Raw genomic sequence first — 24194 nt, forward strand, 5'->3', positions numbered from 1 at the left:
CGGCAACACCGCATGTTAGAGACCCCGGCCACCAAAAATCTTCTTTCGTAATAAAAACAATAGGATATACATTCGATGGAAAATCAAACATTTGTTATAGTTTCAGTTTGGTTTTTGTTGAAATTTCAATATATTGTTGTCTTTAGCGGAACTTCAGTGTATCGTGAAAGATATAAAAAAATTTTTTAAATGATTGATTTTATAGTTACTTAGTTATAGTGTTAACTTTTTCAAAAAGTTATTTCTCCAAAACTAGCAAACTTATAAGAATGAGTTTTTGGGTACTTACAGTGAAGGCAGGATTACTAAATAAAAATTATTTAAGTTTAAAAAAGTTTTCCGTAAATACCTACTTTGTACTTATTTTAAACATGATTTCACACTAACAGAGATAAATTGAAAAATTGAAAAAAAAATGAGAATGTATATCTATTTGTTCTTATAAACAAATTTTTGGTTCAGTTGTACAGCACTAGATAGCTACATCTGCCATTATTGTATGTATGTATGTACATACAGCATAATGCGATCGCTACCAGGTATAATGTAGTTAATAGATTTTGTGACCTGACCGATATAACTAAGGCATATCAGAAAATGTGAGATATTTTTGCAGGTCAGGTTGTACATTCGTAAACATTGAAGAAAGTTCATATGCACATATCGATAACTTAATGCACAAACGTTGTATATCCATTTTGGTTAACTTTGAGATTTTACATTACAAAATTTATATTATAAAATTATAATTTTCCTTGAACATTTCCACGAACATGGAAAGAAAGTATCAGTCAATACGTAATCTAAAATAACATATACTTAAAACTTAAGCGTTTCTAGGCATAATATGTGCACATGAACTTTCTCTATTGTCTTCGTATGTAGAATCTATCCTTCAAAAATGTTCTATAAGTTTTATACAACCTTATAGGGTTGTTTTTATTATTGCATCAATATTGGCTTTGAGTAGCGACGAATTACACATTACATGCTATTATGTGTAATTAATGTTAGTATACTTTAATCAATTTTCTTAAACATCTCGAAAATTCATGCAGATCAAAAAATGGTAAATATATAAAATGTGTGATTTTTTATAAACAATAAGATAACGTAAACGAAATTCAAGATATTTACGAAAATGTATCTTCCACCCCAACATTTGCAGGTAGTTTCCACTCCCTAAACACGATCATCTTATCAGCAGCTAAAAAAAATACATGTTTAATATTCTTGGATGCACTACTCATATACCAAGTTTCATAAAAATTGGAAGATGACACTAATGTGATGTCCCTTGTTAATAGGATGTGATGTAGCCCCTATTAATTTCTCTGTACGATAAACACAAGCAGTTCAACGAGCCTACATTTTTAACAGGTAGTAAAAATAATTTTATTAAACGAAGGAAAACTGAAAATTTGTATGATGTTTTTTTTATACAGACTGTATAGAATCTGTATGGACTGTACAGATTGTGTATCTATAGAAAAAACAGAAGCAAAGGAAAATTATATTCTTGGGTTAGGTAATTGGTAATATGAATGTGATGTCGGTTAAAACACACTGTTGATGAAGTTTGATGTCGATAAAAATGGTCGATGTATCGTTTTACGCAACACAAAATAATGTGTAACTAAAAATCTACTCTGCAAAAATGTCCTGCATATTCTGATACACCTTGTTGATAATGGTCATGACAAACTTATATCGCTAAATCTGAACTTCATGTTGGTGAAATGTGCGGCGACAAAATTCGAAGTCAACAAAAACAGTCTCGATGATTACAATGTGTTCATGAATGCACAACATCGGCAAAACTTGGAGTCAGTAAAATAGTGTTGATGAAAGCATCGTTGGCGAAATAATTGTCGATTATCTCAAAGTAATCCGCAGTTTTGCTACGTGAAGTTACGAAAAGTGCCATTCTGCATTGATTCTAAAATTTTCAAGATGAAGGTTAACATTTACCTAGTAAATTATATTTAACGAATTTACTAAATTCAATTTTTACAGATGGATTTCTTTCTTTAAAAAGTGAATACAATTTATATAGAGTTTTTTAATTAAAGTTTTTAAATATGCATTTTTAATTCTTTTCTTTTAACAGACATTGCTTTTTCACAGGCATGATTCTACATTTCGTCATAAGAATCATAAAATAGAATAATTGCACTAATAATAAATGCAACTGATTGTAGTGCAACATATCGTATTATTAAATGATACGCAGCAATGATACGATAAGCAGATGCGTAACAAATGGATGTGCAGTTTAACAGAGAGGCACGAGCCCCCACCTCCTTCCCAAGCAATTTAATGCTCAGTGGGGTTTACTGCAAAAGAATCATTTCCATATTCTCATTCAATGAGAATCATCGGAGTGGATTCGAAGGACTTCATTTGACTGCCTAGTTGTAAGACGTCTTATTTCAGTCTGGATGTTAAAGGATTGGACTGTGTTCAATCTACCCTTCGGGATGCAGTCCATATTATACCTAGCAGCGATTGCATGAACCATTTTCTTCTTTCGAATATTTTCACTTGTCCCTCCTACTATAAAATTGTATACACTTGTTTAGAACAATTGCATAAAAAGTACTCGAAGAAAAATTTTGTTTAATTACAGTAATTTTTAAATACAAGTGTATTCAGCAATTTTTTAAAGTAAGTTTTAAGCCAGACCTATCTAGTAATTACCACTCCTAGCATAATTATAAGAGCGCTCTCCGGTACCGGTGGGGAATGACTAGAGCGCTTTGCGACCATGACAACTATAGGAGCGTGGGAGTCGTGATATAGCATAAGTAGATAGGATTACGACAATCTACATTTACAAGTTCCCTTATCCGTTTGCTTTTGCAACTCAGGTCACGTGTTGCTTTGACAATAAGAGAAGGAGATGACTAGACTGTATTAGAGACAGATTGTTCCAATTTTCCTCGTTAATAACAAAATTCTGTAGCTCTCATTGTTCGGAATAACATAAACCTAAAATGACGTATACAATTACGCCAAGAAAGGTATTTTGTCTATTTATAAATTATGTTTAATCTAACTTATGAGGAAACAAACGCAGTATACGAATAAAGTTGTTAGATACTCAGTTACCACTCCATATAGTACTTGTTTATCTTCTAGCAGCTAAATAGGTGCTCTTATGTCCCCTTGCGGGCTATCCTCCCAGCTCAAGAGGCCATAACTGGTTCGTGAGCCGCCAGTTCATTACCCCGGATATAGACTGTAGTAGTCTTACTCTTAAACCATATATACTTATACACACGGCTCCAGATAATTTTCTTGAGGCAAAGATAAAACATCTACGTGACGTCACATATGGACAAGATGTATAAGCTATGCTAATATGATATATACTGTCTATACAGTTTTGAAAGAGCGATATACCGATGTTTTAAACATGTAAAACTATTTTAATATTCGACTTTAATATGTTGTTAGGTTTAGTTGTTAGTTGTTAATTTTTGTAAGAAATAAATAAGTGAAGGTACACATACGTTCTTTTTAAAGTATACAAGATAATATTTTTTATAGATATGTATTTTAGTCATTAATTTTTATTTTACTTTCACAATTTTAAATAGTACTCATTATGATATATTTTGGAAATTATAATTTTGCAAAATGTATTTGAATTCAATATTGAGATATTGATATGTTCTGTAAAAGGTGGTTGATTAATCATTTTCTTAAATCTTATTTCAGCTTAAACAAGTAATAAAAATACGAATAGTACACAAATGCTTGGAGGAAACTTATTTATTTCCAGTTATTGATTACAAAATAAAATAGTTTTCCTATGTCTACTATGTATTTTGCTCCTATCATGAACTAAATTTTTGCCTATGTAATATAATCGTATATTATAATAATGGAATATTTTCGTTAGTTGTATAATATAATTTAAATGTACATTGGTATCGTACATGTGTTCATTATTCATTTTATTCTTTAAATCCCGAGGTATCAATATTACTTATAATCTTTATAATTAATTTCTGTGTACGTATACTGTGTCAACCATTTTGAATCATCTTTTACCCACATGTGACGTCTCGATTATCTTTGCTTCACTCCAGTCGTGGATTTCCCATACATGCACTATACACAGGCTGCGCCTAGTAGTATACAGGCTGTTTCCAAACATATGGGATATTTTTGGAGTATATGTTCTACATACATAGACAAAAAAAAAAGTTCATATGAACATATGTCCGGAAATGGTTCTTGTTTAGAACAATTCCATAAAAAATACTCGAAGAAAAATGTTTAATTACAGTAATTTTTAAATACAAATGTATTCAGCAATTTTTTAAAGTAAATTTTAAGCTAGACCTTTCCAGCAATTATCACTCCTAGCATAATTGTAAGAACAGGATATTTTTTAATTATACGCTACTTAGTGTTGGGTAAAATGCTGCCTCCAATCCTGTAAAAAAATAAGAAAAATGTGAGATACTTTGGGGGATAGGTTCTAAATATAAAAACAATGAAAAGAGTTCAAATGCACTTATACCAGAAAACGCAGAGTTCTATAATTACAAGCTCTTTTATATTGCGTAAAATTCCGGTCCATTTTGTAACGTGCGTAGCGCGGTCGCGTTAGCTTAGGGTAGTCACGTGACTTTACGAGATTTCTTGGTCGGTATCTGCCGTTACAGTTTTCTTTACAGAAATAAAATTATCCACAGACATGTGGCTGCCTAATGAATGCGAGATGGAGCCACACTATGATTCCCCCTCCACTATACACACTACTACACGAGCCGTATGTACGTGAATCAGCCCTTCGGATCACTTCGGATAGCTTCGGAAAGACGAGAGAGAAGGCGAATGTCAAATCTTACTCTCGCGTTTCTAAAACGCTATTGTGGTTTGGCCCAAGTCGCCCGCAAGCGACATTGAGCGGCACGAGTCATTCGTAAAATATTTCGAGTGGAAACTCTGGTTTATCTGCAAAACTAAATCAGTTTAATAAAAATTACTTTTCGAGTTTATGTAACTTGAATGTAAAAGATGATATACTTACAAGTTTTACACTTTCTACGTTCTTGATACCAGCCTTTAAAAAACAATTAAAACAAGTTCATGATGATTTCATATTAATTTACTTACAAACAATAACAGTAAACGAATTTTAGTTATCTCTTTGTATATGTGGCGAATTATTTCCTATTCGTTTTTCCTTCCGGTTTGGTCTGGGTTAGGTCAGGGTTAGGGTCATATCTAGGCAGCAATGCCGAAGAATAGACAAGGAGTAGAACTTGTATCCGTCCCCACGGGATAATCTAGCTTCATAGCGAACCTCTGTGGGGAGGCAGAGCATAGATCTAGACGACTCCTGATCCCCGCGAATCACCTGCTCCATAGTTAAACTGTAAAAAGCGAAACATAGGAGCAGGGGAGGGTCCATGAGAATCCACGGCAAATTGTCCCATAGTTCCGCGGCAACATAGGGACGAGGAGTCGGTCTGTCCTAGAAACTCTCTCTCTACTTGACATACGTTGCGCATCCGACGTACGAGAAATGGAGGCGGCTGGAAGCCAAATCCAAGCTTACCTGTCCGAAAGGACATGGGGATTCCGAAAGGAAATACCTTCCTGAAAAAGGGAAGAAGTACAGAGGCCGGAGATGGGGAAGGTTTACACCTCATCTCAGCACTGCAGCGATTCAACACGAACGAGCTGCGATTTCTGAGATCGGAAGCCTCCAGGGGGAAAATGGTAGGTAGATACAGGGACTTAGAGGAGCTAGAGCATAAGGGAGTAAAAGCACGCGAGAGGGTGGGGGATGAGAGGGAGGGTGGGGGGTCAACGCCGTGGGGTGAGGGGATTTAGAAATGCATATCCGTTAAGGGGAGGGGGGGAGCTTTCTGCGTCTCTGGGCATAAAGGGGGGTTGAAGGGTGAAAACTTTGGGAAAAAGAGACGCGCCAAAAACACTGACGGAGCTGATATCGTCGATAGTTTGATCGACAGACGAATCGTCATTAGATCGATGAGACGATTTCGGCGAAATTCAGCTGGCTCGACAACGGTGAGGGTGGGGGGAAGATTAGCTGAGGGGGGAAGGTACCAGGATAGCTGGTCCTAGGGTGCGCGCACGGGGAACTTTGTGTGTAACGTAGGTTAGCTTAGGGAGGCTTCGATCGAGGACGAATTCGTAGCGATTTGACGTAAAAAGTCAAGATCGGGTTCTTCGCAGGACTCGAATGCGCCTGAGAAGTTCGGTCGGCCCAACGTCTCATACCACCACCACTAGCTACGAATAGAGAGGAATCATGGCACGAACTTCGGTGAAGGCGTACCCCCGGCCGAAAGCACACCCTGCATAGGCCCGGGCCGGTAAAGCAGGGGTGAAACGGAGGCTGGGGTTGAGGGTAGGAACGGGTTATTGCCTGCACGCTTCGGCGTGAAGTCGGACGTACCAAGTCTGATAGTGGCCTGGGAGTCACACCGGTGATCATTCCCCCCGTGACAGTTAGCATAATCAGCATAATCAGCAGAGGTCAGGGTTAGCTCTGGGTATATACAAAATAAGAGGAGACGTTGCTAAAAATACATTAATTTAATATATTTATAATAATCATCAGAATCTCGGTTGCCGCTGCGACCCCGACCGCAGCTTCTCCCATACTTCCATTTACGGACTTTCTTTTTAAAATCCCAGAACTGTAATATGAAAAATAGACACATGTTATTCACGAAATTTACTTCGTTCTTGAACAAAAAATGAATAGATAAATTACTGAGCGCTTTAGCATAAGATCGCCTATGATCTACGTATCTTTTGTCGTCATGCCTCCTCTAAAGCTTGCACCGACTCCGGCGTCGGCGTCGGAGTCGGCGTTGGTGTGGGCGTCGACGTCGGCGTCGGCGTCGGCGCTAGCTTTAGAGGAGGCATGACGACAAAAGATACGTAGATCATAGGCGATCTTATGCTAAAGCGCTCAGTAATTTATCTATTCATTTTTTGTTCAAGAACGAAATAAATTTCATGAATAACATGTGTCTATTTTTCATATTATAATTTTGGGACTTTAAAACGAAAATCCGCAAGTGGAAGTATGGAAGAAGCCGCAGTCGGGGTCGCGGCAGCAACTGCGAACCTGGCCTGGGGGGAAGAGGCGGGAACGGGGGGGAAAATTTAATTATAAATTATTATAATTAAAAAGTAAACATATTAAATTAATGTATTTTTAGCAATGTCTCCTTTTATTTTGTATATATCCAGACCTAACCCAGACCTAACCCAGACCTAAGAACATATAAATATTATAAACAATTTATATTCTTTATTTTTAGTTTATTATTGCATGTAGAATCGCTCTTTCTCGATTGTATCAGCTTGTACATAAACTTGTTTTAATCTAATTTTTCATACAAAATACACAGAGAATGTCATCGTTTGATCTTTAAACTCATCCCTCAAAATTTCATAAAAATTTTTGAAGATCTCACCGAAGAATCTCCTTCCGAGTCGAAACGTGAAAATATCTATAATATCAAAAAGGCTGCTTGTGCCTTGTTGCGCTTGCCGCGTGACTTGGACCTAAGCGTTTCAAGCTTCTTTCCGAATCTTTCCGAAGCCGTCCGAAGCGGTCCGAACCGCCGAGCTCACTTTCTGTCCGAACCTTACAATATCACTCGGAATGAGTTTTCATGGGACTTCTTGTGGGACATGAACGAAACACGCAGCTCGTATAGTTGCATGTGTAGTGGTACGTCAAATTCTCGAAACTCGCGTGCCAACTCAGGGCAGCACGGGCCTCCTGATTAGGCGCCGCCTGGTCTGTTCAAGCGGAACTAAACTTGTCACTTTTTTACTCTGTTTTATCTCTAACCTCGCAAAAAGCACTGCAAAATCGCGCTGTCGCTTTACGTCCTTATATTGGAAGGTTTTGAGATGGAAAAGGACTCATTCGATAGAGGAAGGTTCAATCTAGCCCGCTCTGGTCATGATTTCGCTCAGAACAATCCCTAAATTAGCTAAAAATGCTTAGATTTCATGACTGTGAATTTGTCGATTTTTGCTTTACTTTGAACACTCATATTACTGAACATCAGCAGAAGCTGATTAAATAATGACCAGAGCGGGCTAGATTGAACCTTCCTCTATCGAATGAGTCCTTTTCCATCTCAAAACCTTCCAATATAAGGACGTAAAGCGACAGCGCGTAAACCTCTGTTTTTGCCTAATTTTGTCGGTAATGTCACCGCCCTGACATATCTGATCCTAGGCCCTTAAACGCTACGCGCGTTAGCAGTATATTCGACAATGAAGTAGAGCAGTTACTTCACTCTCGATTATAGATTAATTATTGTGGGTTCGTTTTCGTCTAGTCCTATACAGGCCCCGTAGTGGATGCTTGTTCGAGGAAGGGTGGAGGCTTGTTTGAAGGTCCGATTATTAAATATACTGTATTGTGTTTGCAATATTAAGATAGGTGAATATATTCTGATAATAAACACATTTAAAAAAAAAACATTAAACAGGAAAGTCAAGTAAAACAAAAATAAAATAATTACAATCATAAAAGGAATGAAAAGAATGTACAATGAGAGACTCACCAATCTACTGGTTACTTCTTATACAAATTTTATATGTTTCCTTGAATTACTTTATCCGATCTTTATCAGATTTCCATAAACCTGGAGTACTATAGACTGGAATATACCTGGAAAACTGCATACACACACATACACACACACGATTACAAATATTATTACTATATTATTAAGCCGAATACTATATTATTGGATAGCAAGTAATAATCAAGAAAAAGAAAAACTATTTGAATTCTAAAACTATTTGAAGCTTTAAAACTATTTGAGATTTTAACGTGCGGCTATGAGTCTGTTCATTCCCAGCTCACTGCACTTTTGAGTGAATCTCTGCTCGAAACTACTGAGAGAAAACAGGATAATTAGCCCACGGGCCCCTCATCGCGTACCTCACGACTTGTTAACGAAGAGTGTCGAGGCTTGGAGCACTCGGGTGGGACCCAGGCTGAGCTAGCTACCAAAAAGCTGATGCTGCATATTATAATCCGACGGCAAGTCGCGGTTGCTTTCACGAGGCTCGCTTGAAATCACGCGTGTGTGCATGGTATATGTGTTCTTTTGACTTCTGCACTCCTCAACCAGTAGGTTTGGTGATGTTCTCAACCATTCTAAATTTTGAGTTCACATTCTTACATACTCGCATTCATTCGCATAATAGTAATTCCAAATATATGTATATAAAAATATGTATATTTATAAAATATAAAATTAAGAGGATAGTAATACATGAACATTATAATTTTACCAATGAGGCAGTATTTCGGCAAGGATTTGAGAAATATTCGCAAAACTATTGTTCATGTGGAAATAACGGGAACGAATGCAATCAACAAGGGATTCCCCATAACACTGTGTGTTGTTGATGCATCCGTTGTGAATGGCAATTTTATTATTATTAATTTTATTGGAGAACCACTGGGCGTCCAGAGATTCTACGTATTAACCAAACGTTAATATCGGGTTGCTGCAACGGCAGTTCGTTGCAGGATTCAAGAAACGTTTGCGACTTACTTTATGCTAACGCCAAATATCGGGTGGCGTCCAACCGTCGCGACGACGATGATTCCTCGTGGGAAAGGAAAAGAGAGAAAACAAATTTTTAATCGTTACGGAACGTAACAATTTCTTCCCTGCACGGTGTTCTATCCTATTTAAGGTCCGACTAGGTCCAGCGATATTCCGACTCCTTGAACGAATGGTACACAGTGATAGATCTTAAAGAAAGTATCATACCGTACGCAATATAAAATAACATATAACTAAAAAACTAAGCGTTTCTTGTCATATATGCACATGAACTCTTTTCATTGTCATCGTGTCTAGAATCTACTCCCCAAAATTGTACCACATATTTGAAAACGCCTTGTCTAAAGTCTAACCCATCCTCATTATGCCATAACCCCTAATTTTTCATATCTACTACAGTCGCAAACGTTCTAGCCATTGCTCACAGGAACTCAAGAACGCTTTTCGTGACAAAAGTAGTTATTGAATAAGCCTGGCGTAAATTGATTTTAGAGACGAATTTCTCCCATTTTAAAAGCTCATATCTGATTTAAAATTGCATACTTGTGTAGAGAATATTAATAATATATAGTAATACATTAATACTAATTATATTATACATTGTTAAACTTAACATTATTAAGGGGGTTTAACACCTTAGAGCAGAGCTGCGCAACTGGCGGCTCAGTAGCAACGCTTTGCTATTGTGTTTATTTCACTTTTCACTTCCTTCATTCGTAACTCGGCATGGAGACTCTACCCATCTTTGCCTAAAGTGATAATTGAACAGCCACCGGAAAATGATTGTGGTAATGTAGTAGGCCCGGCGTCAGCAATGGGGATGTCGGAAATAATGTTATTACTTGCTTTAGTAAGTTTAGAAAAATAAGCTAACTTTATCAACCAACTACAATAAGCTGTCTTTGTCCTATGGATATTATTCAGTAAATGTGAAGATTCTTTAGACCTTGGTAAGCAACATCTTAACCTTATTTTAGTTCAGTTGTAAAATGGCAGAGTGATACATCGACTACCTTCATGGGAAGACTTTGTTAGCACCCGAACTATTCATTTGGCAGTTTTTTTAGAAGCGATGGGTTTCTATAGAAATATTTTTCATTATGATTCTACAGAAATAAAAAAGGACGTGTTTGCAGGTTTAAGTTCAGATTATTCTAATTTTAAAAACTTTTGCTTACTAAAGCAATGTATACATTTAAAAATGTAATAAAATAACAAAAAAATAAGTATAAGAATAGAATAATTGTATAAACGTGAGTTATAAAGTAGTCAAATAACAGTAGTCTCGTAGTTCCTTTAGTTTTATTATTAATCTTCGGCATATGGCCTGCAACAACAATTAGAGGCATTTGCATATTTCAGTCTATTTCTGCATAAGGATAGCCCGTTTGAAGTTACACACGTAATTATCTCCTAAACTAAGCTCGTTTAAAACAATGTTTAAAATCAAATTTATTCTGTTGTGGGGGGGGGGGGGGGGGGGGAGAGGGGTGCATCTGATAATGATCACAAATCTTGTCTAGGTGGATGAACTTCCGAGATTTTAAGAGATTAAAAGCAATTCCATACGAAACTGAAAATGGAACATATGTTACTTATGAAACAGTTTTTATACGTTATTATATGTATAATATATATTACCGTATAATATAATACGTGTAATATAATTGTTATATTTTGTATTATCATTACAATTCTTATAATTAGTATTGTTATAATTGTTATATATGTATAATATAATTGTTATATTATATTATAATTGTTATATTATATTATATTTATATTATATTATATTCCATATATTGTATTGTATGTATAATATAATTGTGATACTATAATTGTTATATTATACATACTACTGTATAATTGTTATATTACATATACTGTATTATACAAACTACAAGACTACTGTAACTTGACTTATACGATATAATACATATTATACGAAAATCCGCTATCGTAATTCCTAAATTGATCTATGTAATTTGTTACAGATGGAGGGGCTGGTGCGGGAGATGCAAGACCCTAAAAGCGGGGTACCCGTGCGCAGCCAAAAACAATTTCTTACTTCAGTTCCTTCAGCTTTCATGGGTAAGTTTGACCATCTCTTGGATCGTGAACTGACAGTAAATAATTGGACCCTGTAACCAGACTGTGTTAATTATCTGAGTTTTCAAATTTTAAAGGACAGAAAATCACAGATGCAAAAGTCTTGTAAATTTACAATCACTAGAGATATAAACATTCATACAGGGTGGTGGACAGCAGGTATCAGGATTTTTAAAGAGTAATTCTATATACTAAAAGAAGACGAAAATGAAGATAAACGAAATTCAGGCTTTGCTACTGAGTTATTAATTATTAAGAAAACGCCTAAAATATGCGTGAAATGTGTTTGTTTCGGAACTTATTCTACTAACTTCCTGAATCTGACCTAATTGAGGCCCACCTGCACTAGCATAAGTTGCAAGTTAGGCACATTTAAGGCGGATTTCAAACGGTTTTGCAACTATTAATAATTCTGAAACAAAACTCCAAATGAAATTTCGCCATTCTTAATTTTCGTTCTATTTTGGTATGTAGAATCGCCTTCTAAAATTTCTGTCATCTGTTATCAAACACCTTGTATATAATTTTTTAATCGTTGACTAAAGTGAAGTAATAAATTGGATTTGACAATATTTGACTCTGATGGATTTAATATTATAGTGACTTGATGTCAACGTGTCTTATTGTTAATTTAATACTGTCTAGCTCCAATATTGTACATATGCTTTCTTACGTGACTTAACATCATAAAACTGAATATGTAGAGTATTATAAATACTACACTAATTCTTTGCAATAACTTTATATAAACAAATAATACATTGATGAATTCTGTTTCCATTAATAGTCTCCTATATGCATAAATAATATGTTAACTATTCTCTGATATTTCGAATATTGCATTATGAAATAACATAACAAACGTAAAATTTTGAAGGTCGAAAAAATATTCGTATGTTTATGGATACAACGATTAGTTTATATATAATTATAAAATTCGATATTATGAAAGCAAATGTCTTCAAATTTCATGTACTTCGAAAAAATGGCGGGTAAGGAAAACGAAGTTTCTGTGTTCGTGTGAGATAAAGTGACTTTTCTCCATAACTGTAAAGAAAGTTCCAGAAAAAATGGGAAAATATTAAATTTAACGTTCTCGGCTGTACCTTCATATCTATGGATCTCGAAAACAATACATTTTGGAGAAAAATGTTAAATACGAAAATCTTCCCGTCTCAAGGGGAAAATACAATTGATCTATTTATTTTTTATTTGTTGGACGTTTTTAAGGTTATTTGAAGGTTAATTTTCTTCTCTCGTATAGAAATCTATACTTTTATTTGCAAATTCTTACTCTAAGGTGTCTACGAGAAACAAGAATTCATTTTTAAAAGATTTTGAAAAATTAAAGTTGACTTTTAAATACCTTTGAACACATCCAACAAGTTCCTGCTTGAAAATAATAAAAATAATATGTTTTCTGTACGTGCATTGCTTTCCAGATATTTAGATGTGAAGTTTTGAAATGAACATCCTACATGCATAAAAAGTATGAACAAACGAAAGCTACAGCAAACCAATCACGATTAGATTGGCTAAAAGTACTATAGTTAGAGAGAACAGTGGAACGTTATCAGTACCTAAAGCTTCAAAGCATCCGTTTGTAAATGCTAAAGTTTTGGTTGATGAAGTCCATACTAACTTTAGAAAAAAATATTCGTACATAAATCATTATAAATGTTTTGTATTTTACACAAACACATATATAACAAAACTGCAAAGAAAAAATCCTGCATAAACAAAGGATAGAAAAACAGCTGAGATTTGCAAAAACGTTTCTAAATAATTCGATAGCGTTTTGGAATTATGTCATATTTTCATATGAGCGTGTGTCCAATATATTCGGTTCAAATGGAAGAAATTTTGTTTGGAAAAAATCTAATACTGAATTTGAGTGAAAATGTCTTCAAACAACTATCAAACATGGCGGAAGATACGTTATGGATATAACGTATAGGAGTGTATGGTGCATTGGAATTGAAAATATACCTTTAATTGGTGAAAATATAAATGCTAATAGTTTTATGGAAATGTTGCGGAATAACTTACCTGAAGGTGCTTTTAAATTGCACGAGATGTGCATATACATCTATTTCTATTAACACGATAGCTACTTTAAAACATATCGCGAAAAATGCAAAAGATTGATTGCTATACGATGTCTGGAAACATCAATTTAATTGCGTTACGTATCTCCGAAGTTCGAATATTATCCCAATTGAGCATTTGAAACACTTATTAGATAGAAAAGAAAAATATCCGATAGGACTGATTTGAAAAGATTATTTTCAGGAGAATGGAAAATAAGTCGACAGAAACTTGCTAAAAATAAATAGAATCTACACATTCTAAGAAGGTTTCAGACTATTATTGACAATAAAGAAATATACTAAAAATATTAACTGCAATATAAAATTTAAATAATTATAAACTTATCATTGTATGGATAAGTGTATGAATATCTTTTTTTAAACACTATTAAAATTAGTAATGAATAACACAATATTAAAAATAGTTATTGTATACATCATTTCTGTATCTCAGAGGCATTGTTAATGTATCATTTGTTTGTATAAAATTATTTTATAAAACTTAGTATATGTATACTTTTTTTACCAACTGTACGCATCCAGAATTTGTTAAATGTTTTCGCTAATTCACTGCCAAGTATCTTATATTTATACAACTTGTAATGCACATCTGTTGAAGAAGTACTAGAATAGAGTTCATAGTAGCTGAAAAAATAAAACGTACATAAAATCTGTATCGAATAGTTTTTATTCAAAGCTCAATCCTAGATATATCTTCTAGGATTTCGAACAAAATACAAAATCTATAACAATCTGTTCTTGTGTTGTAGGTTACGACCTGATTGAGTGGTTAATGGAGCGACTTTCGATCGAGGAATCAGGTATGTATGAGGTTTATACAACTACAAAACGGATATTTATATTTACTAATACTCTCCAGTTACGTGAGTGATGCAATTGAAACATAATCGAAATTTGCTTTTTATTAATATATTTAATAAAATAACGTTGTTGAGATAGTCTTTTGATTAAAAAATTGTTATTGTAGTTACTGCATGCAATATAACTGATAATTATATTAACTAAATCACATAAACATAAAAAAAGATAACGAAAGAAATAAATAGTAAAGAAAAATTATTTATAGAGGATAACACCGAAATAGGTGGTTTCAATTTTGTACTATATTCTACTGCTTCTAAGAGTGAAAAAAGGTTATATAAAATATACACGTCTGGAAATTCTTTCCTTCTGAGATATAAATAACATTTTTTGTTGATAATAAAATATTTTAAGAATGCTAAACTTATTTGAAGAAGTTGCAGTAGTACCTAGAATACCTCCATGTTTCGCGTTGACGTTTCAGTTTTTGTTGAAGCCGTTTAATTGTATATATAATTACATATATTTCTAGAATAATAATGAAATATTATATTGACAGTAGAGGCGGTCCATATTGCAAATCAACTCTGCCAGTATGGCTACTTCTTCCCAGTGAATGACTCTAAGACGCTCACCGTAAAGGATGATAGTTCTTTGTATAGATTTCAGGTACCATATTTACATATTCTACTTAAAATAGTATTACATAGCATAAAAATATTACCTAGCTAAAAAATATGTATCTACACAAGATTCTCCTCTTAATTATTACTAAAATTTCTTTGAAACTAATTAAAAAGAAAAATTACCGTTCTTGTGAGGTTACATTGTATCTTGGAGACATATTTCTATGAAAATGTTTTACTTTTAGATGCTGGTAACGCAATTATAGAACGTTCATTTTTGAATAGAATTATAATGTCTTCAGTATATTCAAGTCTTGATTTGTGTTACACAAAATATAGCGACCGAGTCGATTCGAATTTGGGTTTAATTAAAAGACATAAAATGAACTTAAATCTCAAATATACTAGTTTTGGTAGTTGTTTCTATTTTAATTTTTCTATTGATTGCATTGTAATTTCTGTTGGTTCTTGTTGGTTTTATTTTAATCTTTTTGCTGTTCTATGACATCTCAAAAAAATGTAGGATATCAGATTAATGGATTTAATTTCAGTTAAAGTTTGACATTTTAAACCTTTTTCAACTTAAAAAAAACTTGTTCAACAAAAATCTGAAAATATTCTCAAATGTGTAATAAAATAGGTGACCCCAATTTCGCCATGCTAACGTTTAAAACGTGTAATATTTCTAAATACATTTCTAGTAAAATTATTGAATCTTTCGTAAAACAATAAAAATTATTTTGTATAAATCTTTAAGTTACGTTTTACATTCTACACGTATGAAGTGGTAGTACGTGTTAGTTTCTCATCAATATGATGTTTTGTATATATGAAGTAATTTTCCAAGATGGCTGTCACGTGTTTCCTACGACGCTAGAGCTCCCCCCCCCCCCCAGCTCATGGGACAACTCCGTATTCTGCTTTATTTAGACCATATATGTATAGATACTACTAGACATGGCCTTTGTGTAGTGAGTAGTGTAGCATGAATAGGAAATTCAGGAATTGAGTGAAGCGAAGATATCATGGAAAGTGTGACGTCACATGTGGACCAAAAGATGATTCAGAATGGTTGACACGGTGTTAACTTACATTATAAATTATTAGGAATGGTGCAAACATATTGTGTTCAAGATTGCAAGGATAAAACGCAACAATATACATATATTGTATATATATGTATAGGTAACAATATACATAGTTTATGGTAAAAATAAAATACGCAGCAGGCTAACTAAAATTATTTTATTTCATAATCTACAATTAGAAATAAATAATTTTCCTCCAAACATTTGTGTATTATTCATATTTTTATTACTTGTTTAAGCTGAAATAAGTTTTAAGAATATAATTAATCAGACACCTTTTACAAAATATTATCAATATCTCAATATTGAATTTAAATTCATTTTGCAAAATTGTAATCTCCAAAATATGTTACAATGAGCATTATTCAAAATTGTAACAGTAAAATAAAAATGAATGACTAAAATATGTACCTATAAAAAGTATTATCTTGTGTACTTTAAAAAGAACAGACGTGTATCTTTATTTATTTATTTCTTCTAAAAATTAATAACATATTCAAGTCGAACACTAAAATAGTTTTACATGTTTAAAACATTGGTATATCGCGTTTTTGAAATTGCATAGGTAGTATATATCTTACTAGCATAGTTTATATATCTTGCCCTCATGCGACGTCATGTAGATTTTTTACCTTTGCTTGAGGGAAATTATCTGACTCCGTATCTATGGATATGCATATGTGGTCTAAGGTATTTGGTATCCATCAAACGTTTCTAGATCTATCATATGTATATTCGCTACCACGTCCGAGAAACACCGCCGGTCAGTCGCCTTGTGCCACAAATACTATCACTTTGAAACAATACCTATGTACATTGGATTAGAGTCATACGTTATCGTATGACTGAACGTTTAGCGTCAACTATTAAGTCCGAGATATCGCATGTACAGCAGTGAACTCTTTTATGATCCTAAGAGTAGAAGGATTCTAATATAGCTAAAAATTGGTCAGTATAAATTTTCGATAATGTAGTTATGTAGTTTAGTTAGTGGATATTCATTGTGCAATATTGAAGCCAGTAATCAGTTATTTATTTATGTTCTGCACCAGCTTGGACACCTTGTGTACTGAATCATGTACTAAAGAATAATAAAATGGTTATTTTCGAATACGAAAAAGTGAGGTCTCTTAAAGGGTTAAGTGCAGGGCTATGATCCCTACTCCCCGCGCCTTCCCCAATCTCCTCTTATTCCAGGCTTGCGGGGTGTGATCTATTCTATTTTGATCCGCATTTCTTGTGCAACATTTCTTTGTACTACATAGTACTTATTTTATTATCATTTGCTTTACAGAAATCCATGTCAATCAGGGAGTCGAGAACGGAGTTGTGACCGGAACTCTCAATCGGTTATAATCTCTGTGACCACTAACCATAACGAGAAATGACCGAAATTCTGACCGTAAGAGCGTGAGCGGTTACAAGGTTGACTGGAAAAGCTAACCAATTGAGTTTTGGTTAGGAGTCTGTGACCGTTTGGTGAAAGATCGATTCTGAAAGATTTTAAAAGGTTATGAGAGAAACAGTCACGGTGAAGGCTTGGGCCTGGAATAGACCCTTACAATCAACACAACTAAGCTAGGCCGCACACACGCGAACTCGAACCCCGAAAACAACGGGGGGCCATAAAAGACAAGGGAAAGATGAAGTCAAAAAGGTCAAGTTCCTTATTTGCTATCCGATTTTTCTGCAGGTAACACTAATCAATTTCTTGTGTTCTTCGGATGAAAATGGTACTGAACATGACATGATTCCGCTTATGTATAATAAAGATATCTAAAACTTAGTTTGTAGAAAGCTTTAGGATAGACCGAGTAAGACCTTCCCTTCTTCAAATCAAGTTTTATATATTTTTGTTATAAATAATCGGAATCGTGTCATGTTTGGTATCATTTTCATCAGGAGTACATAAGTGATTGATTGGTGTTATTTGCATGAAAATCTGATGAGAAATAAGAAATTTACCTTTCTACATTTCTTAATTTCTATTCCTATCCTTGTCTTTTGTAGGCGTAGAATCCGAGTTCGAAGATTTTTATTATTGGTTTACTCCATGAAATAGAAAGAATGAAGTGCTAAGAATGTATACAGAGTGAGTAACCTGACGTTTGCACCTCAAATATCTTTGTTGTTTTTTAAAATATGTCAAATGTCTCGAGAAGAAAGTTGAATGATTCAACAGAACTCATACAATACCAAAAGAACTTTTGTTTTTTTTGTAACTTTTTTTAGAGATATCAAGGTCAGCTCTATTTTTTTAAATAGAACTACCCCTTTTTAAACACCTACAGTGATAGTCCCTTTCATTAGGAATTCAGTGACTTTATTCAAGGTCATTCAAGGTCACGAACAGAGAAAACGAACAAGATTTAAAATATGAAAGCAGAATACGTTTATCACGAGTAACATGTTAAGATCACATTTAATGTTACTGAATATTTTCAAATATCCTCTAGCTGATTGCACTGCGATTGATTTACGATCAGTATGTTTTCAAATGCGATTCCGCTAGGTCTTATTCAGTGATTGAAAGATGTGATATGATAACAGTTTACTGTCAATGTAGACAAAATGCAGTGCAGGCTCGATTGCTTCAGGAAAAAAGGTACAATGATCAAAACGCTCCTTCTAGGCAAACTTTTATTAATATCTACAAACTATTTAGAAGTACTGGAAGTGTGGATATAAGAAAGCGTAAACGCAAGAATCCTGCGAGTAACGAAGACACGTTTAAATGTTTTCTCTGTCCGTGACCTTCAATAATCTTGAATAAGAATAATCACTAAATTCCTAATAAAAGGAGTTATCATTATAGGTATTTACAAAGGGATGGTTCCGTTTAAAAAATGGAGGTGACCTTGATATTTTTTTAAAAAAAATTACAAAAAAAGACAAAAATTTCTTTATCTATGTGTGAGCTCCATTGAACTATTTAACTTCGTTTTTAAGACATTTGACGTATCTTTAAAAACAACAAAGATATTTGAGGCGCAAACGTTAGGTGACTCACCCTGTATATTATAATACTATGATGAAGATGTAAGAATGTATGTATTTTTTCAAAACTACTCGTTGCATGGCTCAATTTCGCATAAAATGTGAACAGATTGTTATTCTTTCATTACAACATAAAAATCCAAAGCTCTATTTTGTCTGTATTTAACAATTCGGCTTATACAAAAGATTGATCAACATTTACTTGAAAAAAACAACGAAGATATGCTATTTTTAATATATCATTTAAACAAGGAGATATTTTAAAAAGACTGTTTATCTCGTTGTATTTGTCGTTTAAAAATTTGCAGTTGCCAAGTTTCGTAATAATTGAAGAGTCATATTTCGGAATGTTCCTTTATAATATGTAATACTAATAGTAATATTGTGAATATTTGTATGAAGATACATATTTATTAGGTAATTAAATGAACAAATAATTTTATGCAGGGAGAGGTGATGAAAATTATGATTTTGGTATAGAAGTATAATTTACATATCTATCTTAAACTTTAATTTACCTGACTCTCATTTCAATCATTCTATTATGTACCTATTGCATTTAATAAAATATAAATTATTCATTTATGATTCTAGGTTATTAAAATTATCTAGAATTATTGATTTATTTCAATAATGGTTAATCGGTAAATGATTACAATTACCATGATTACTTTAATATAATCGATCTCAGAGGTAATCATAACAATTAGATACAGTTGGACCCTGGTCGTGAATTCAAGTTAAGCGAATTTCCATCTTTGAAGAATGTCAGTTGACCAAATCAACTGGATGCTGGTTGACAGAAAACTCTTGATCTGATCGTTTCTTCCTCCCACGAAAAACGGTCTAGACTGGAGTCTTAACCGGAATCTTAACTGAAGTCATGACTGCAGACCTGACCTGAGTCCTGACCAGAGCTTTAACCGATTATAACCGCTCACGAATTCCAGTTGACCAAAAATCCTGACCGTTTTTTTTAGTCAGGTTGTGACAAAACCCATAACCGCTTAAACCTCTCAGTAACCCCGACCGCGACCCATCGTGTCATTTTGATCGGCTGTCTAATCTGACCGTACCTGTAACCGTCATTTTTTCGGTCTCGACTCCCTGATATCAATACATCTTAAGTATTCAGAAATTATACATACATTTAATAAGATAGTAAGAAATCAATTTCTTAATTGTGTACAAATAGCAATCTTTGTTAGATTCCTCTAGTTTCGGTAAACAAAGTACAAAAGCAGACACACTATAAAGTAAAATAATTTTACTCGTTACACGTTATTTTTGTATTATGGTGAGTTTAAAAAGGAAGCTTCCCATTCATTGAGTAATTCGGCAAATCTGTCTGGCTTGGCAAGTGATTTCGCAGACCTGCATCAGCAAGCCTGATTTGACTTGTGGAAGCTTGTAGGAATCTAAATCTGCGAGCTTCTTGTACCTTTCCTTGGCTTGCCGAATATCGAATTTCATATGGTTTGCAAATTCGAATGCGTAGAAGGTACTACAGTGGTGCTAGATTAACAGTCCGTAGGTTGGGACTATATTTGGACCATTATTGAGGGTGGTTCTAATTCTAGAAATATTCGAATATTTTTTTCTCGAGCTCGCTTTCATCAGAGCGGTCGTGAAGGTAGAGTGAGAAATGCTGAGTGAAAATGAGACAGGGATACCCACAGAAGGTAGCGAGGTTATTGAGGCTCATTGTGGGCTACTTAGTTTGTTGTGTGTCACTCGGGGGCTCTAGTTCCAAGAATTGGTGGCGATAGAAACAGATTGTAAACCCGGAAGAATTTCAGATCGATACGCCAGCATCACTGTACATACCACGTGCCGAGCCAAGGAGGCTTGCTGCATCACTCGCTGAATCACGTGCCATAGGAAGCCGCTTTAAACCAAGTGAGCGAATGCTCGTTCTTTCCCCACTGCAACAAAATTCAAGTGACATGAGCATTCATTCATTTAGTTGTCGATTTTGTTCATTCATAATAGTTACATTTTGCTGAAGGTGGAAGAAGAATGAGCATTCCCCATTTGGTGTAAACGCATCACTATAAAAACATATAGCCTAGAGGATTTTGCAACAAATATTCATTAAAACTATGTATTAAGTCTAACATTGAAATATAGTGGTATGAATAACTATGTATGAGTTCAAAGAAAATACGAATGAATTTATAAATTATAATTGTTCTATGGAGTCTGTGGCATTACATATTATTTTTAACAAGAAGATTCATGGTACACCTTCATGGTACACTGTTAATTAAGTTATCTATAATGTCCTCCCACGCTGGCTGAATCCTCAGTTTGAGTTCGTCTTTTGTTTTCTTTTTACTCTTTCCTTATCATAAATTTTTCTTGATAATATTACTCAAAGGTTTTCAAATAGATTGAAACCTAGACTTTGGGATGGCTAATCTAGAAGTTTAGTTGTACATTCATTAAACTAGTTTTTGATAGAAGAAGCAACATGTTCCGAAACATTGATATTGTCTTCTTCCACGATCGTTATAAGTAGTAATATTCTTCAAATACTGTTTGATATTTCTGTGTGTCCATTGTTATTTCTGGTTTTTCACTCTTTTCAATAACTCCCACACCATGACCTCACCAGCTCCCAGAGGACGCTGATATAAAATCCTTCTTTCATTTCTTAAGTTATACCAACAGTAATTGAAGTCATCAGGTCTGTTCAGATTGAGTTTTTTCTCGTCACTGAGTACCCTATGACATGATCCTATTTCTGGCTGTAAAACAAATTTTACCGCGAAAACCAAACGCAGTACCATTCGATATTTTTTGAGGCGTGGTTTCCTTGAATATTTCAGATATTTGTGCTTCTTCTCCTTACTGATCCACTTTCTTATTAAACTTAGATCCCATTGTAGTTGAAATAATTGCACGATTTTCAACGATGAAGTTCATGTTCGTGAAGTTTCTCTCAGCATTGCTCGTTTCACAGTAGGAGAAAACTTTTTATGGTAAATAGTCTACTATTTCTTTTAGGTATAAGTAATCGGGAAAAAACGACTTTTACACAGCTCACAGTATGTTCTAAGTTCTAAGAGCTGTAAAAACTAATTATCTTGTACATCGAACTTCTTCATTTAGAGAATTAAGCAAAAATTGCTTTGGCCCTATAATTATACATTCTTTTATATTTAAAATATTAGTGTTTTATTGGGTCTATTTAAAGGTATTTACATCTTTATTATAAAAATTTATTACTATCAAATATTTATACGATATAATGAACTGTTGAACAACTTTTTTATCTGCATATCAGAAGACGCACCAGCGTCTCTCGCCAAATAGTTAAGTTGTACATGACATTAGCAGTGTATCTTTTCTGCGATCAAAACGTCCAAAAACTATGATAGCGATTTATTCTTTTGACACAGTGTGTAATAGACTTTAACGATTGCCACATTGGTAATTATCACCGTACGCGTAAAATGAGCCCTCACACATGCAAATTGAGATAGGAAAAGCTGGGATATCGAGATATTAATATTACGTGCAGGAGTAATTTAACGTGCTTAATTTCGTCCGACAGGGATACTTTCTTCTGGCTTTTACATTTTTGCCATTAGGTGGTTTTCTCGCTTTCATATTTTTGCCGCTAGATGGCTTCAGCTATGTAGTTAGAAAGCTGCCAAAATCCGTCGAGTTTTGAATGGATAGGTTAATAATAAAAGTTAATATATACAAGAAAAATTATAAAAAAATAATATCTTATAACAACATATCCTAACATGGGGGAAGTTATTCTACAATAATAAGTAAGTTAATCCAATGTTACATTTTGGAGGAGAGATTTTTCATGAGTACTTAAGTATTATTAATAATCATTTCAAACATTAATAAATATAACGTCAAAGCTGTGCCTACTACGACATTGCAAATAGCTTCGAAGACGTAGAAAGTTATTAGTGCTATACTTCATCACAGCGAATCTTTTCATGAAGGACATTATACTTGCTCCTAAGGCAAAATGAATTTTACATGGATGTAAGCTGACGATTATAACATTCGTAAGACGCGTTGGCCATGAGATGCCAAAGACGCTTCTATATTTATCTTAGAAAATATATCACAATACACCATCAGAAATCACAATACAAAATTGTACAATATTATATACAAATAATAATTGTGTACATATCAATCGCAAAAGTAAGTGACCCCCCCCCCCCCCCCCCCCACAAATTTAACAAGTAAAAACACCAAGTAGTTGAGTACGGTTTGAACTCTGGTTACCACAGAAAATTTCCAAGAAAATTAATTTACCCAAAAAAGCATTTAAAAGGTATTAGTAAACCTGTCAAAAATACCTCCAAAAAATATTAATCCACAAAAATGAAACCCAAAAAATATAATAAAAAACATCCCAAAAAATGTTTATTACCATTTGATTCGACAAAAGTATTGAAATCAAAAGTAGTTATCCAATTTAAAAGGGTGCTTTAAATCTTGATAATTATGAAACCGCCAGAAAACATTTAAAAAGGTCTCGTCAAATACAACTTAGATATAATTTTTCTAGTTTTCATATGTATCCGGTATTTGTGAATCCGTTTAAAATATTAATGTTTTATTGCGATTTTCTAATTAACGTGTTTTGGACGACACTGTACAAACGAGAAAACTACTTTTAATTTCAGTACCTTCTTCGAGTCAAATAGATTAATATTTTCTGGCTCTTTTCTAATTATCGAGATTTAGAACACCCTTATGAATTGGACAACTACTTCTGATTTCAGTATTTTTGTCGTATCAAATGGTAATAAACATTGTTTCGGGCGTTTGTTATTATATTTTTTGGGTTTCATGGGGTTGTATAAAATATCA

General features: G+C 33.9%; 1 protein-coding gene across 4 annotated transcripts in view; it reads left to right on the forward strand.

Annotated features, from left to right (window-relative positions):
• LOC143184849 (uncharacterized) overlaps positions 1 to 24194 on the forward strand; it is a 148328-nt gene that overhangs the window by 25449 nt on the left and 98685 nt on the right. For 3 of the 4 annotated variants that reach the window (XM_076387369.1, XM_076387365.1, XM_076387367.1), the window contains exons 3-5: positions 11603 to 11699; positions 14578 to 14628; positions 15189 to 15298. In XM_076387369.1, the coding sequence (XP_076243484.1) occupies positions 11603 to 11699; positions 14578 to 14628; positions 15189 to 15298 (258 nt within the window). The remainder of the gene's footprint in view (positions 1 to 11602; positions 11700 to 14577; positions 14629 to 15188; positions 15299 to 24194) is intronic. The other variant, XM_076387368.1, reaches the window with a different exon arrangement.

Source organism: Calliopsis andreniformis, chromosome 10 (assembly GCF_051401765.1).
Source record: "Calliopsis andreniformis isolate RMS-2024a chromosome 10, iyCalAndr_principal, whole genome shotgun sequence".
Lineage (NCBI taxonomy): Eukaryota > Metazoa > Arthropoda > Insecta > Hymenoptera > Andrenidae > Calliopsis > Calliopsis andreniformis.